The sequence below is a fragment of the Aythya ferina genome, assembly GCF_964211825.1.
Source record: "Aythya ferina genome assembly, chromosome: 9".
Lineage (NCBI taxonomy): Eukaryota > Metazoa > Chordata > Aves > Anseriformes > Anatidae > Aythya > Aythya ferina.
The window spans coordinates 27,642,461-27,658,032 of record NC_140305.1 but is presented as its reverse complement, the minus strand read 5'-3'; the positions used below and the strand labels follow the sequence as shown (position 1 = coordinate 27,658,032).

The following is a 15,572-nucleotide window of genomic DNA, read 5'->3' as shown; positions in this document are numbered from 1 at the left end:
AGGGGAAGGCTGCACCTGGGCTCCCCACTTCGTGCACAAAATGCAGACCCGGGGAGTTTCGTCTCACTTGTGCAGAGCTAACTGATATTTTGAAATTAGTAATTTTCCATTTTTCAATTGGCATTTGCCATTTACTTTTAGTTTAACAAAGTGCTATATTGACGGCTGTTTCCCTCCCCGATACGGTTGGGTAATTTGGGATATAATTTCGGAAAGGTTTCAGTCCATCCAAGCTCGTTATTTTTCAATCAGTAAACTATTTGCTTGACAAACTTATTCCATTTGTATTTAAAATAGTCTGGATGCTGTGCTGATAAGAGGAGGGAAAAGCACTACAAAGGGGACAGCAAGGTTTGAAATACTCAGTCTGCAAGGCAGAAGAGGAGAGGATCTCAGGCTTGTGGTGCAGGCCACGTCCCTGACGCCCTGTGGGTGCGGTGGCATCCTCGGGCCGTGCTCCCAGCTGCGTGGGGTGGGGGACGCGGCTGCAGGTCTCACCCTGCGCTGGCACCGCTCTGCAGTAGGGACAGACAGAGCTCCTGTCCGTCCCTGACCTTCAGCTGTGGCGAGGGGCGGTGGGTGTGCTGTGTGAGCACGGGGCCCGATTTATTGCCGTGCCGTTGGTTTTGCTGTTACTCAGCAGTGACCGTACGGTGAGCGGCACAGGGGCCGTGTGGCGCTGGCAGGCTGCTGTGCTGAGCGGCCGCCAGGCAGAGAGGGCACTGCAGTCTGCGTCCTCGTCTCACCCAGCCCACGTCCCTGCAGCACGGCGGGGGCTCGGAGGCTGCCGGCTGCCCCCTGCATGCACCAGGCTCGCCCCAGCAGGGCCCAGTGCGTGCGGGAGAGCTGAAACGCTGCTCTGTGCACGGGAGGGCTCCCCTGGCTGCCCCTGTGAGCTCCTGAAATCACAAAAGCAAGGCTTTATTTTTAAACAATGGCAATTCCGCTTTAAATACAGTGTCCGTAACGGAGAGTGCTCCTGCGTGTTTCCTCAGGGGTGAGGATGCAAATTGCCCAGTTCAGGTCTCCATCCACCACCTCCTGGCTTCCACCAGGCAGAGGAGCCTTTTAAAATATCAGCACACTGCAAAAACTAATGGAAACGGTTGCGTCTATTTGTTAGTCCTACCTATTCATGTATTACTTCATTCCCTTAACAGCCAGGGTTGCTTTCTGGTATGGCACATGCCCACAAGTCCGAGGGAACATGAGGTGTGCGGGCAGCAGCAGCGATCCCGCTGGAGCTGGTGGGGCAGGACCTGCCCTGCACACCCGGGCAGTGAGCTGGGACAGAGTTGTCCATCACCTGCTGAGGGCTTCACACCCTGCTCTCCCAAGACAGAAGGCAATTTTTAAGTATACCGACTCTGCAAAGAGTGTGTGGTAACGTTCCTTGTGTCGCCCCTCTTGTGGCATTCCCTTTTCAAGTCCAGCTGAGATAACCCGAAGCGTTCCCGAAGCTGTGCCGAGCGAGGGCTGCGTGCTGCCCCTTTGGACGTGGGGCTTGACAACTCGCCCGCTTCCTGCCCTGTAACAGCGGCACAGCTGGGAAGCCTGGCGGGACTGCTCGGTGCTGCAGCACATCCCCACGCCGTGCCAGGGCAACCCGCCGGGCCTGCCGCTTACCTGGGAACTGCCCGGCTCCTGCGGGGAGCGGCTGGGGGGCCGTGGGGCTGCTCCTGGGCTGAGGCACTGGCAGGGACACGAGGAGCTGTGAACAGGGATGTGGACGGACGGACTCCCGCGTGCCTGCAGCTGCGTGTCGTGCGCGGCCGCCTGGCGCTGCATGGAGCTGCGGTGCTGAGCAGCTTGCTGCTCCTGGCAGAGAGTCGCTCCTGTTACCCCTAGAGCGTCGGTTATTACATGCCTGAGTAAGGATCATGCGGATTACCAGATTGCTGTAAAAGGATTTGATGGCTTTAGGAGTTCAGGGAGAGGCTTCTGGGATCCTGCCCAGCAGCGTCCCGTGCCCCCCGTGCCCCTCGTGCTCGCTGTGTGGGGCCGGGCGCCTGGGGTGTGGTGAGGCCGGGGGATGTGGGGTCTGGGGCTGCCCCATGCTGTGTGGGGACACTGCAGGTGGCCCCGTCCCAGGTGCTGGGGTGGGCTCGCTCCTCAGCTTCTTTAAGGCTGCTGAGTTTCAGGGCAGTAAGACAGATCCTCGGCCTGGCTTCCTGTACAAACACGATCAGCACGGGTGATAAGTGAGGAGGATTTGAGATTCTTATCCATGAGGCGCACACTCGAGGCTGTCATCACGTGGCCACCTCAGTGTGTTTTATGGCTGTGCTGGATCTGAGAAGATGCGCAGAGGTGATTAAAAAATAGAGAACTGGTAGCTGAATCCATTTAATTCTTGTACCCGAGATCTCTTCCTGCCAAAGCAAAGCGAGACAGAACGTCACCACACGGGCAGTGCCATCAGCTGGGGCTCTTCCTGCGCCACCCGAGGGCAAAGCCAGCGTTTATGGGGCCGGGTGGCATCGCTTGAAGCACACCGCATGGGGACCCACGGGTTTGGGTTTGCTGCTGCAGGAGCTCAGCGGGGGCACTGCTGAGGGCCCTTCTGTGCTGGAGTCGCAGCGCACTGGGTGCCTTGTGGCGCCAGGCTCGGAGAGACTCGTGTTGTTGCTGGTCCTGCGGCGCTGATTTTGGCACGGACCTCCCAGCATGACCCGGAGCAGCACAGCAAGGCCTCTTCCTCCTGCTTTTCCTTTCTGCAACAACAGCCATAAAGCCGCAGAAAGAAACAGGCGACAAAGCAATCGTTGGGAGGTGTTTGGCAACAGCCCCGGGCTCAGCCGAGCGCACCAGCCCAGCTCGCTGCAGTTCCCGTCCCGCAGCACGGCACCGTGCTCAGTGCAGGAACAGGGCCTGCTGTGCTGTGCTGGCTGCGTGTCGTGTCGTGTTGTGTCATGTCATGTCGTGTCGTGTCGTGTCGTGTCGTGTTGTTGTTTGTTTGTTTGTCATGTTAGACATTGGAATCGCTTGCAGAAACAGAGCCGTGCAGCCGGGTTCCATCTCTGCCAGCAGGGCACGAGGCACTGACTGTCCCATCTCGGCACGTGCCGCCTGCTAAAGCTCCGGAGCTGCTCGGTGTCCCTGAGGTGTGCCCGTGCTAGCGAGGAGCAGACGGTAACGCCCCGTGGGGTGGCTCCAGGAGCCGCCGAGGGCAGTAACGTCCCCGGTGATCTGTGCACAGTGAAAGCCCCGCTGTGCACAGGGGCGTGGAGCAGTGGGGCTGGGCACGGTCCTGTTTTGAGGTGCTGAGTCAGGCTGCGGGCTGCAGGTCCCCCACGTGCCATTTCACAGCGTGCTCTGCTCGTGCTCTGACGGAGGGATCCTCGGGACGGTTTGTGCTGTGTGAAACCAGAAGTGGCCATCGCCAGCGCACCCTGGCTGTGCCCCGGAGCTGTGTGGGAGCAGCCCAGTCCATGCCGTCTCCTCGTCGGGCAGGGGCGTAAATGGTTTGGAAGGCTCTGGCTGAGGTGTGGCCGTGGGTCGCTGTCTGGTTCGGGGTAAGCTCAGCCACTGACTCACCGGGGCTGGAATCTGTATCTGTCGGGTAGGGTCGGGTCGGTGGAGCCCTCCCAGTAACTCTTTGCTTGATATTTCCGAAACTTCTCCGACCGTGTGCTCGCTGGGCCGGAGCACAGCTACTGCCACAAAGCGGGCGCGAGCCGTGTGTTTTAAAAAGCAAAACCCAGCCGGTGTCTGAATGTGTTCCTGCGTGACTCGAGTGCATCCGCACAGGCTCTTCCATCACTTACGGGCAGGGGCTGGGCTTTCCGTAACCACCGCCCTCCTGCTTGGGGTGTGGTGGCTGAGCTCTGCTGGCAGGAGGAACTGATGCTCCCTAAAAGAGAGCCGTGTTTGTGTCGTCACAAACCCTGAACCTGCGGCAGCTCTGCAGTGAGATTGCTGCTGCTTTGCTGTGTTCAGGCAATAACAGCCTGAGCAGCTCCGCAGGGCTCCCCGGGCCTGGGGGCTCCTGGTGCTGGCACTGCCGCTGGCCATCGCGGCGCCCTGCTTGGTGCTGCCGCGGGGCCCTGCTGCTGAGCGACAGCTCTTAATTGGAGAATTAATTTGGCTCCAGGCCCTGGCTGAGCAGCAGCGCGTGGCACAAATCCTCCCGGCGGGAGCACGTGGAGGCCACGTGGAGCTCCGGGTGCGGGTGTCCCCGTGCCCGCAGCCCCGCCTGGCATCGGCACCGCCGGCAGGGTGGGAGCAGGAGCTCCTGCACGTCTGCAGGGGGCTTTCATGGTACGGGGCCAGCAGCCTTGTGAGCGCCAGGCAGCCCCCCAGCCCGCTTTCTGTGAGCAGTAGTCCTTGTGTCAACAGCAGCAGAGCGGGGCAGCGAGCGCTGCATATCGCGGGCCGTGCTGCTCAGTTACAGAAGCAGCCCAAACAAACAGCCCCAGCGGCTGCCTCGCGCCCTGCTCAGAGCAGTGGCGTTTCTGGGGCTCGTCTGTGCCCATGTGGTGACCTCGGGTGTGCGGGGCTGTCGGCGTTACCCAGCTCTGGCAGAGCAGAGGGAAGCTCCTGCGGCACCACAGAGCTCGGTGCGGCCCAGACAGGTGCTTGGGGCCACGCTGGGTGCGCAGGGCCGAGGGCTTGCTGCTTTCGCTCTCCCTGGGCTTCCTGCCCAAGGGCTGCCGAGCCCATAGCCAGAGACAAGCAGCGTGTGAGGGCAGCCGTGCTCCCTGCCCCAAGCTCGCCTTCCTGCTCCCCCTGCCCTGCTCCCCCTGCCCTTAGCGTGCTGTTGGCACGGGGCGGCACGGAGCAGCCTAAAGCCCACCGCTAAGTAAGAGCTGAGTTCGGCTGCATTCCTGGGTCAGGCCGGGAACTGCTCCTCTGAGTCAGGCAACACGTGGTGTAGCTCCTTGTGGTGCACTTAGCAGTCATTAAACCCGATTTCTACGCTGTGCTAATGTAAGATAATCATCTTCCAGGCAACCAGTAAATTGTAATTTGGCCTCACGTTCGTTAGTGGTACCAATAATTAGTGCGGGTTTTCGTATCAGAGGAAGAGTTGACACGAACAGAGCAGTGCCGGGCTCTGCCTGCACAGCGGTGCCACCAGGGCTGTGCCACCTGCGTGCCCAGCCAAAAATCCCGGCAGAGCTGTGTGTGCTGGTCTTCAGTCGGGCCGCTGGCCGGGGAAGTGAGCTCTGAGCAATGGGGCTGCCAGCGGGGAGGTGGGCGGCACGGAGCCGTCTGTGCTGGCCATCGGGGGCAGAAACGGGCGCACAGAGCAGGTTGCTGGACCTTGGGGCAAGAAGACATCTCAACTTTCTGAGCAAAGCTGCAGGAGAAGGTCAAGCTGTATGGAATTAATTTGGTTCCTGATAAAGATGGTTCCTTGCTCAAAGTACAGCTGTCTTCTGCGTTGTCATTGCTCCTGGTTGGATTTATTTCAAAGGTGAATGAATAAAAGGAAAGGGTTGTAATTTAAGGGACCTGTTTTTTCCCCTCCTGGTGGGGGCACTTTGGGCTCCGGGGTCTCCTTGTTCCTTTAGGGTTGTATTGCAGAATGTGTAGTTTGGAAACGTGAAGCAAGGAGCAGGTACCAGAGCTGTGCAGCTGCTCCCATCAGTACGTGATCATTTCAGGAGGGAGCTGGAGCCTCTCCCGGGCCCTGCAGAGCTTGCTGGGTTTGGTTGGGCCAGACAGAACAAAAAAGATTTGCCTTTAACTGCCTGAGCCAATTATGTCCATTCTCTTCCTCAGGGTCGATGTTCAAGGGAAAACTGCAAATACCTTCACCCACCACCACACTTAAAAACGCAGCTGGAGATAAATGGACGCAATAACCTGATTCAGCAGAAGAACATGGCCATGCTGGCCCAGCAGATGCAGCTTGCCAATGCCATGATGCCTGGAGCCCCCTTGCAGCCTGTGGTACGTGCGCTTTGGGGCTTGGGTTGGTGACCACGAGCTGGTGCAGGCTGAAGGGAGTTAGCGGGTGCGGGTGGCTGTAAGAGCCCACAAAAGTTGGTAACTGGTGGAGAAATCAAACAGCGAGAGGCTGGTCTGTCTGTGTACTGCTTCATTCTGCCTCGCCTGAATCAACGTTGCTTCATGTTTTGTTGAATTAATTCATCTGTGTAACGTCTCTCCTAATTTTGAGAAAGTGAGCGATCTGTGTGGCAGTTCAGTAAACAGACGTTTCCTTTGCAATTTCTTGTGCTCGAGGAAATTCCTGGGTTTGAGAAGATTCCCACTGGATGTTTTCCATTCATTCAGGGGAACCTTCTCAGAGTTACTTGCTGGACTGGACTTGGGTTTTTACAGCCCGTTGTAAGCAGAGAGCAAAGCTTGCCCCGCGCTGCGCGGCGTGTGCCGGGCTGCTGTGTGCCACCGGCAGATCGGGCTGGGCAGGGGGAGCAGCGCCTGCTGATAACCACACTGCCTAGAACAGGCAAAGGAGGGGAAAAGGGCTATCAGCAACCTCTCATCTGGCCGCAGGGCAGTGTAATCACGTAGTGCACCACACGTGTTCCTCTCCGGTACGCGTGCGCAGTGCCGGGTTTGACGCCAGCGCAGGGATGGGGCTTGGTCTGCGGTGACCGTGGTGGGCGCCCGCCAGCCAGACACACTGCAGAGCAGAACGCCCTGTGCTCGTTCTCTGACGCAGTCCAGAGAGGTTGCTGGAGCTAACCTGTGGGTAAAGGTGGCCCAGCAAGCTTTGGCCACACCCTTGTAGCTCAGACACTGTAGGGTACCGAATAACGCACCGGGGAGGCTGGCGCATTCTGCGTAAAAGGTCACACAGCGCTTCCCCCGCTGAAGCTCTGCCTTCTGACGGGTAAAATGGCAGCACGGGAAAAGGGAGCTGGGAAATACATTATATTGATATCTGCCTTAGCACTTCCCTGGCAGTTCCTTGGTTCCGTACTGGAGAAGTTAGGACTTGGTGAGTTGCATCTACCTGCAGACACCTTGCAGGAGGGAACGTGCTCCGTTAGGCGAGCTCTCCAGCACTGCTTCATTTGTGACAGGTTGTACTCAGAGTAAGTGCTTAGGAAAAATCAGCAGAGCAGAAATGGCCCTCGTACTTGTGCTAAATTGTGACTTGGCCCCATGTTTTGGGGGTCTACCAAATTGCAGTAAGTATCCTGTAGCCCATCTGATTTAGTTACTGTGGACTTACTCTTCCATAGGGCTTTAGGCCTCGTCTGGTTCAAGAAGTGTATGTGGGGGAGAAAAGCAGAAATGTTTTGGAGGGATCTTCGCAGTGACTTGTTGGCATCAGTTACCAGCATGAGAAGAGAGGGCGTGTTGTTTTCTCCTTTTGGCCATCTTTTTGTTAAACAAAATTTCATACAGCACCGAAGGAAGGAAGTGAGCTAAGGCGGCGTCAGCGCGTGAGCAGCGGGTGCGGTGGCACCGTGCTGCTGCCCCTGCTCGCTGCCTCCTGATCAGAAACCACGCGGGGTGTGTGTGCGGCCAGGCAGCTCAGACGCAGGCTGTACTTTACGTGCCTTAACTTCAGAGCAACCTCAGAGTGATTTTTCAATTTCTAAACAGACGTGTACACACGCCGCAATTTTATTTTATTTCCTGGTTTGAGGACAGCGATGCAGCACTGGTGCCAGCACACTCATGCTGGGGCTATGACAAAGCTGAACAGTCAGAGTGCTGCAGACAGTAAAAGCCACTACTTCACGTGTCCTTCCCTGTTAACTTGTTCTTCTCCATTACCTTTTGGTCTGCTTGTTTCATAAATGATAACCCAGTGCATCTCCTGTGGTTTTATACAAAGCAGCGTGTAGATAGACAGCAATATTTAGATAAACATGAAAAAATACTTAGTGCAGTGCTTCAGAGTAGCAGTCCTTTTTGCTATAAGGAGAGGCTAGCATCAGGGTAATGGTTAAACTGAGGTTCTGCTTCTGCGTGTGTGCAGCTGGCTGCAGGATAGCTGCGAGCTCCGGCAGAACACGAATGGCTGGGTAGGAACAGTGTTACCTTGTCATGGCCAAAGGCTGTGGGGTATTTACACAAACGTCAAGTGATCTTGGTAGCAAATCAGCAGGATGGTCTTTTAGGTGCTGGACTTACTGGGCTCACTGGGCTGAAGGCAAATGGAAATCAGGTCCCAGGTTACACACTGACAGTCTCCCAGTTTTATTTGAACGTTCATTATTGCACAGATGATAACTCAACAATGAAAAGTACGGTTAATTGATAGTGTAGTTAATCATACTACTTTATTTCCTGTAAAAATTCCCTTTTTTTGTTGTTCACATGGATGAAAAGGCAAACACGTTAAAGAAACTACTCCCATTTACACAAATTTCAGGCTTTTTTTTTTCTCCTGTAACCTTTGCATGTGTTTTTGTCCAGTGTTTCCAATGGACTTGCTCCCTGCTTCCAAACAATTCGGTCATTTCCTCAGAAACACGAAAACATGTGGTGCTGTGTGCTGTCTGGCTGAACGAGATAGGAAACAGAGCAAAAGATCTGCATTAACTTCGTTGTTGTTTTTCGCTCTAAAAATTACTTTGGAAGAAAAATCTAAATGCCTTGAGTAACTACTTTATTTAGATACTGAAGATAAACACTCCGGCCGAAGTTTAATTTGGCAATTACACTGCTAGCACAGTGCCTCTGGATTCGGAGGGGCAGAAGCATGATTTAACCTTCGCTGCAGTGCACCAGCGCTGCACTGGGGCTTACAGCACTGCTCGGTCTTCTCCATCTAATTACCTTCACAACGTGTGACAGCCTGCAAGGGCAGCTGGTTCTTTTTTTAAAACAAACAAAAAAAAAAAAAAAAAAAAACACAACACAGTATTTGCATGGCCTCTCTCTGGCTGAATGATTTAGTCTAAATAAAGCATCCCCCCGGTGCTTCTTTGTGCTGTCTGCACGGCCAGCCTGCTCGATTTTATACAAATAACGGGTTGCAACCTCCTGCTTGTTCCCGTGTGGGACCTCCGCAGCCTGTGAGCCGGGGCAGGTTGGCATCGGGGTGGGAAGTGCCCTTGTCCTTGGCGTGGAGGTGCGTGTGGCTTGGCGGTGTGCTGGGGCCCCCGTGCAGGCTGCTCTCGCACCGAGGGGCTGCCTGCACGTTTCAGATGCGCTTTGCCATCTGAGGGTGATGGCCAAGGGGTTGTGCTGCTGGCAGCACGGTGGGTACGGGTGTTTAAATGTCTTTCTCCTTTTTTCCCATTGCAGCCGATGTTCTCAGTAGCGCCCAGCTTAGCCACCAACGCCTCGGCCGCCTTCAACCCCTACCTGGGGCCCGTGTCCCCGGGGCTGGTCCCAGCGGAGATCCTGCCCACTGCCCCCATGCTGGTGGCGGGCAACCCCGGCGTCCCGGTCCCTGCCGCCGCTGCCGCTGCCGCCCAGAAGCTCATGAGGACAGACAGGCTGGAGGTAGGAGCCGCCAGGCACGATTCACCCTCGCGAGTTATCTCCTGTATTGTGTCTCCTGGACAGACGATCTGTTGCTTGTGAAAGAAAACAGCGCGAGCTTCCCCGGAGCCGATAGCGCCCTGTCTTGGCAATGCAGGGGGCGTGCCACCACGGCTCATGCTTGCAGCTCTGCTCCTGGCCCCGCATCTCAGAAGGCAGCGGGAGCACTGAGGGATGGCCGTGGTAGCTGCAGGGGCGCCCCGAGACTGCATTCGTGTGTCCAGCAGCTGCTAACGAGCGGGTGCGGGTAACGAGCGCCGGGAGCTGCTGCGAGGGCCGTGCTGCAGCCGCCCGGGGGGCAGCTCGCTTGCAGCCTCTGGCATGTTTTTGCTCTGGCCACATGCTGCTGGCACTCCCCCCGCGGCCTCCCGCGCCTTGTTTATCATCCTTCGCTACAGCCCTGACAAGTGCTAGTCCTCGCTAGCTGTTACTCTCCCTTGCCCTGAATCTCTCTTATCGGGAAGGCCTGGCCGTGTTTTCGGCACCGTATCAGCGCTGCGGCAGCGAGGGCTCGCGGCCAGGCGGTGCCACGCGCTTGGGAGTGCAGTGAGCTGGGCGCTGGGCAGCCTGGTGCTGCTGTCCCTGCCCTGTGAGCGCCGTGCATCCTGGTGTGGGGTCAGGGCCCGGCCGCTCTCAGGGACCTCGGGTCTGTGTGGGGACAGCAGCGGGGCCTGGGGGCGCGCTGTGGGGTCGGGCTTCTGGAGATGGGCCCTGAGCACGTGGGGAGCACGGTGGGAGGAGGGGCAGGGATCTGTCAAAATGCAGCCGGTCATAATGGTAGGGCTCTTCTCGCCTAGGCACTGCAGCAGGAGGGTCTGTGTGTGCCTACAAGGGACATTCATTCCTTTTTCTCGGTGGTTTCACCCCTGGCTGAGGAGCTGGGCAGCAGGCTGCAGGCAGGAGCGTGGGGCAGGGCCGGGCAGCGAGCCCTCCCAGCACCGCCACTATTCTCGGAGCTTACATCAGCGCAGGTTCCCCTCCCGCGGGATCGCATCACTTCCCCTTTTAGAGTTGTTTTCTCCGAGGAAAGAGTTCCCCGAAGCGTGTTCAGGTTACAGGAGGCCCGGCCTCCCCGAGCAGGCAGCCTCGGGGCTGCTTGCTGCCTGTGGAGCCGAGGCTGTGCTGGCCACAGGCTGTGACTGGGATGTGCGGGGAGCTCCTGGACGCTGGGCTGCGGCAGGGGAACCTTCCCGTGTGGGATTTGGTGCTGCAGGGGCTCTGTGCTGTCCCTGTGCAGCTGCTCGGGGAAATGCTCGACTGCGGAGCCAGGCTGCTCTGCACACGGGGGAGCTGTGAGCGGTGCTCTCACAGCACACCCAGAGGCACGGTCTGCAGTAAAAAGAGGTTTTAACAACCAGAAAAAGCCCCTCCTGAAGGAGGGCTGTCCCTGCCCGCTCTGCTTGCAGCCCTGCCTTTCCGACAGGGCCTTCCCCTGGCTCTGCCCGAGCTGTGCGGATCACTCAGACATGCAGCTTCCCCCCCCTCCCAGCTGCTCAGCTTCGCTGTTTGTTTTGGCTGGGATCGGGAGCACATTGCAGTTTACCCAGCAGCTCTGCGATTCCACACGGAACCGCTCGTACGAAAATAGTGCCTGTTGCGGGCGGGGGGGGCTTCTCCTCCTCCTGTTTTCCCCCCAGCAAATGCAGGTTAAGCAGTTCGATACGCAGGTGAGAAGATAATTGGGCAGTGCTTTGCAGTGCCCGGTCATTTAATCAGAGGTCTCTAGATGTTTGGCATAGTTCTTATTTATCTTATCTAATAAGGCCATAGTTCTTATGAGCAACAAATCATTTGTAGAGTTTTTTGATTACAAAAGTGCAAAACTGATTTGCAGGATTTTACGTGGACTGCCCCTCACCTCTCCGAGGTGGCGTGCTCTGCCTGCCACGTAGCTACCTGCTCTTGAAGAGAGCTCGCTGCTGTTTGTTATTGCAGGACTGCAGAGCTTTATATGGCTTAGCTCTCCCTGCCTTGGAATGAACTGTCCCCTGAAAAAAAATAACTGCAGTGATGTTAGCGTCTAATCTTGGAAGATGATTTGTTCTGTTTAGAATTTTAAATGCTTATTTTCAAGAATAAAGTACCGGGTCCTTAATTAAATCAGCACGCGTGTTCTGGGCTACCGAAGCAGACCGCCACGCAGCGAACATCTCGCCATACATGTACCTGGGCTGTAAGGCAGGCAGCACAGACCTGCCAGGCGCTGAGCCTGCTGTCCCGAGCAGCTCTGAGTGCTGGCGGGACGGCTGCTCACTGCCCCGAGCAGCGGGATGCAGCTCACAAGCACTGGGACCGTGCCGCTGCCTGGCTGTTCGGTGTGCTCAGACACTCCCCTACAGCACCTGGGTCTCAGGGTGGAAACGCTGAGGCTTCAGGCTTTTCCTGCAGCTTTCTCCACGTTCCTCCCCTGCCAGAAATACCGTGAACAAAAACATGGCTCTTCTCGTGAACTAGAGGGGAACCCGCAAGGGACGAGGAAGTGAGAGAGGAAGGCGTTGCCTGGTGGGTTGCTTTGGGAGCACGTTTCCCTTCGCACGCCGCCGTTTGCTGTTAGAAGTATTCGAGAGTCAAGACTGCTGCAATCGAGCTGCTGTTTCCTGCGTGATTCGTATTGCCATTTTGCTGCCAGCAGGCAGAATGTACTGGCTAACAGCGTACTGGTTGTGCTGAATTCAGTGCAAAGGAGGCAAAAGGTGGAACTTGCTCGGGAAAGGCCAGGGATGTCGCCCTGTGTTCATGTGCCCTGGCCAAGCCTCGGCCAGCTCCGGGCGAGCAGCTCAGCCACGGCCGAGGTTTCGGGGCAGTTGTCTCTCCGCCAGGGTGGGCAGCTGGGATCCCAGCAGGGCAATCAAAATAAACCCGGCCCCAAATTAGAACAAGTGAAGTTCACGGTGATGCCTGGCTGATCCTGCAGGGCCGGTTCCATTCCCTAACTCAGCAGTTCGGCCCCGCATCATGCGGTCATTCCAGCTTCTTAGGTTCAGTTTGTGCTCCTTAGCTGCTGTTACGCTTCTTCACTTACCAAGTGGAAAATTGTGATACTAATTACAGGGCTACTAATAAACAAACAAACAAGCACTCTCCAGATCTGAAAGGCTAGACCACATATCATGCTGCCGTGCCTCTCTCTGCTCAAGCAGATGAATGATATATTGCTGCCTGCCTGTGGCAAGAGCTAACACCATCTTCAGTGCTTGCTTGTAAGTAAACAAGAATTGCAAACACTCTTGGCTAGCATCACAGTGCTTCAAAAGCCATCGCAGGTCATGCTGATTAAAAGGACTCGCGGTTTTATGGTTTGTGTCTGCTGTGAGCCATCACTCAGATCTGCTCAAGACCTCTGTGAGAGAGCCATTCATTGCTTTATCTCAGCCCACACGACTGCCCTGTGAAAATGTGCTCTGTGTGGGCCAGAGTTTATCTGCCGAACTGGTTCAGTTCTCTGGGCAGTTTTCTTGGCTGGGATAAAATCGCCTTACCTCCGCATGCATTCTCTTTCTCCGCCTCTCTCTTTGTGTATCTATGCATACTAATTTACTTTTATCATCTTTGGCTTATTAATCGAGGAGTTCTTGGGTAGAAGACAATGATTTATTGCCCAGGCAGGATTTGTAGCAATAAAAGAGATCAAGTCGTCGTGTGGGGCTGACCAAGCTCACGTTTGGGGAAGCAGTGACCTGGCAGCTCCATTTGGTGCATGCCTGGGCGTAACGAGGCAGGCAGACCGGGGGCCAGGAGTGCACAGGGGTGATGCTAGCACGCAGCCGGTCCAGGGAGCAAACTTGTATTTGGTGATGCTCAAAGAGATGCCAGCTCCTGGCCCAGCCCCTGCCGGCGTTGTGGCAGAGCGGCGCGTGGCACTGCGCGGGGACTGGGCCAGGAACTGGTCCTCCTGAGAAGTTCCCAGCAAGAAAATGGTTATTTGGCCAGTCTGCCTCCCGCGTGCTACGAGAACAGCTCCACGAGCAGCAAGCCGTGAGCAGCAGGGCCGTGGGGATAAAAAGAGGAAGGGAGGTGCCTCAGCTGGCTTATTTGGCCAGTATGTTTGCTGCCAAATATACATCCAGCCTTTGTCACCGCATGGAAAAAGGCTATAAATAGGGTCGTGCTGGAAAGGCCACGAGGAAAGGGGTGCTCCCTGCGGGCAGGTTCACCAGTGGCATTGCTCTTGTCCTTCAGGGTGTCTGCCACAAGCCATGGACAGCGGGCAGCTGGCACGTAGGGTGGCACAGGGGTTAAAAAGCAGCTGAAGTGCTAGCACAGAAACCAAATAACAACCCAGGTTGGTTTGGTGTAGGGATCAGAGCCAAGGCTCCTGAGGAAGTGCTGATGATCCAGGCTCATGGGCACCCACCTTTAGAAGGAATTTCCATCCGCTGCAGCGGCTGTATCTTTGTACAGACGTGCTTGGTTTGGGCCCTTTCTGTTTCCTATAGCCCTTTGCAAACCAAAGTGACAAACACGTCTTGTTCGTGGTCTGTGCCGTGAAGAGAGCGTGCGTCGGTTTCTTAAACGGGGCTTTTCCAGGGCCTGCAGAGGGACCTGGTGCTGTGCGGCGGTGGCACCGCTGGTGGTGCGGGGCTGCCGGGCTGGAGCCCACGCGGTGGCAGCGGCGATGCTGCAGTGTGCGCGGCTCTTTGTGCAGAGCTTCTGATGTCCCTCGGCACCAAAGCGCCCCGGCGGGCAGGCAGCCGGGCCGCAGAGCAGGCCAGGGCCCGCACTGAGCGGCTGTCTTCTCCCGGTGTTGCAGGTGTGTCGGGAGTACCAGCGTGGGAACTGCAACCGGGGGGAGAACGACTGCCGGTTCGCCCACCCCGCCGACAGCGCCATGATCGATACCAACGATAACACCGTTACGGTCTGCATGGATTACATCAAAGGGAGATGCTCACGGGAAAAGTGCAAATATTTCCACCCTCCGGCACATCTGCAAGCCAAGATCAAGGCTGCCCAGTACCAGGTTAACCAGGCTGCAGCTGCCCAGGCAGCAGCGACGGCAGCTGCCATGGTGAGTTTGGGAAACGCATCCGAGGGTACGAGTCCGTTGGCGAGGGAGTAAGCAGAGCGTTAGCTGGAGCCGCTGGCGCGTGTGCGGGGCCCAGAGGTGCCCGGCGCAGCGAGCTCTCCCTGCCTGTGGTGCCAGGTCCGCTCTGGGGTAGCCTCAGGCCGTGACGGTGTTCACTGATTCGCCTGTCGGTGTACGGAGTGCCCACATGTACATATCTGTGTGCATACGTGTGCGTGTGTGTGTGTGCGTGCACATGTGTATACCGTGTGTCGTGTGTTTGTGCGTGGGTAGGCGCGGGTCTATCTCGTCGCACAGACAGACGAGCCCGTGTTTCCGCGAGCCCGTGTGCGTAGAGCCCTAGTTTGAGACCGACCTCGGCGCGTGCGCGGCAGCCGCCGGCCGCCCGCCTTGCACGTGCCCGCTGCCCGCAGCGCCGGCGGTGCTCGGGGCCGGTTGTGGCGAGCCCTTCAGGAGGTGCCGGCCGCGCTCCGTCCCGCGTGCGGCGAGGCCGCGAGGTGCGGGGAGCGCGGCCGGGAGCTGGGGCGCGGCGCGGGGGGCGCGGGGCGTCCCCGAGGCCCCGGGGAGGCGCGGGGAGGGTGGCCCGGGGGGGGCCGCCCCGTCCCGCCTGCGTCCCGCCGCGGCCCCGCGCCGTACTGTGCATGCCTAGTCTTGTTACCGTTGTACACGGCATCCGGTGATTTGTTTTTATTTGTTTTTTCTCACCTACCCAAATGCACTGCTGCCCCCATGATGCACCTCTGCTTGCTGTTTATGTTAATGCGCTTGACCCCACTGGCCATTGCCATCATGTGCTCGCTGCCTGCTAATTAAGACTCAGTCGGCTGTCAAATCACTGAAGCGACCCCTCGAGGCAACCTTTGACCTGGTACTATGACCTTTCACCTTTTAGCTTGGCATGTAGCTGTATCGTAGAGTCGAGTTGGGGGTTAATGTGCAGACCTGGAACACTCCCGGTGTCCCTCCCTCCCTCCCTCCCTGCCCAGCGGGGGCAGCGGGGCCGGGCCACAGAGCAACCCCTGGTTGGCACAGGCCCCGCTGCCCCCTGCCCTGCCCTCCCATCCCCATCCCATTCCCATTCCCAATCCCAATCCCATCCCCATCCCATCCCGTCCCATCCCATCCA

General features: G+C 57.3%; 1 protein-coding gene across 16 annotated transcripts in view; it reads left to right on the top strand.

Annotated features, from left to right (window-relative positions):
- MBNL1 (muscleblind like splicing regulator 1) overlaps positions 1-15,572 on the top strand; it is a 65,185-nt gene that overhangs the window by 34,636 nt on the left and 14,977 nt on the right. For 11 of the 16 annotated variants that reach the window (XM_084529374.1, XM_084529378.1, XM_084529375.1 and 8 more), the window contains 4 exons: positions 5,728-5,898; positions 9,181-9,381; positions 14,171-14,428; positions 15,261-15,314. In XM_084529374.1, the coding sequence (XP_084385500.1) occupies positions 5,830-5,898; positions 9,181-9,381; positions 14,171-14,428; positions 15,261-15,314 (582 nt within the window). In that variant the 5' untranslated portion in view covers positions 5,728-5,829. The remainder of the gene's footprint in view (positions 1-5,727; positions 5,899-9,180; positions 9,382-14,170; positions 14,429-15,260; positions 15,315-15,572) is intronic. The other 5 variants (XM_084529372.1, XM_084529381.1, XM_084529370.1 and 2 more) reach the window with 2 other exon arrangements.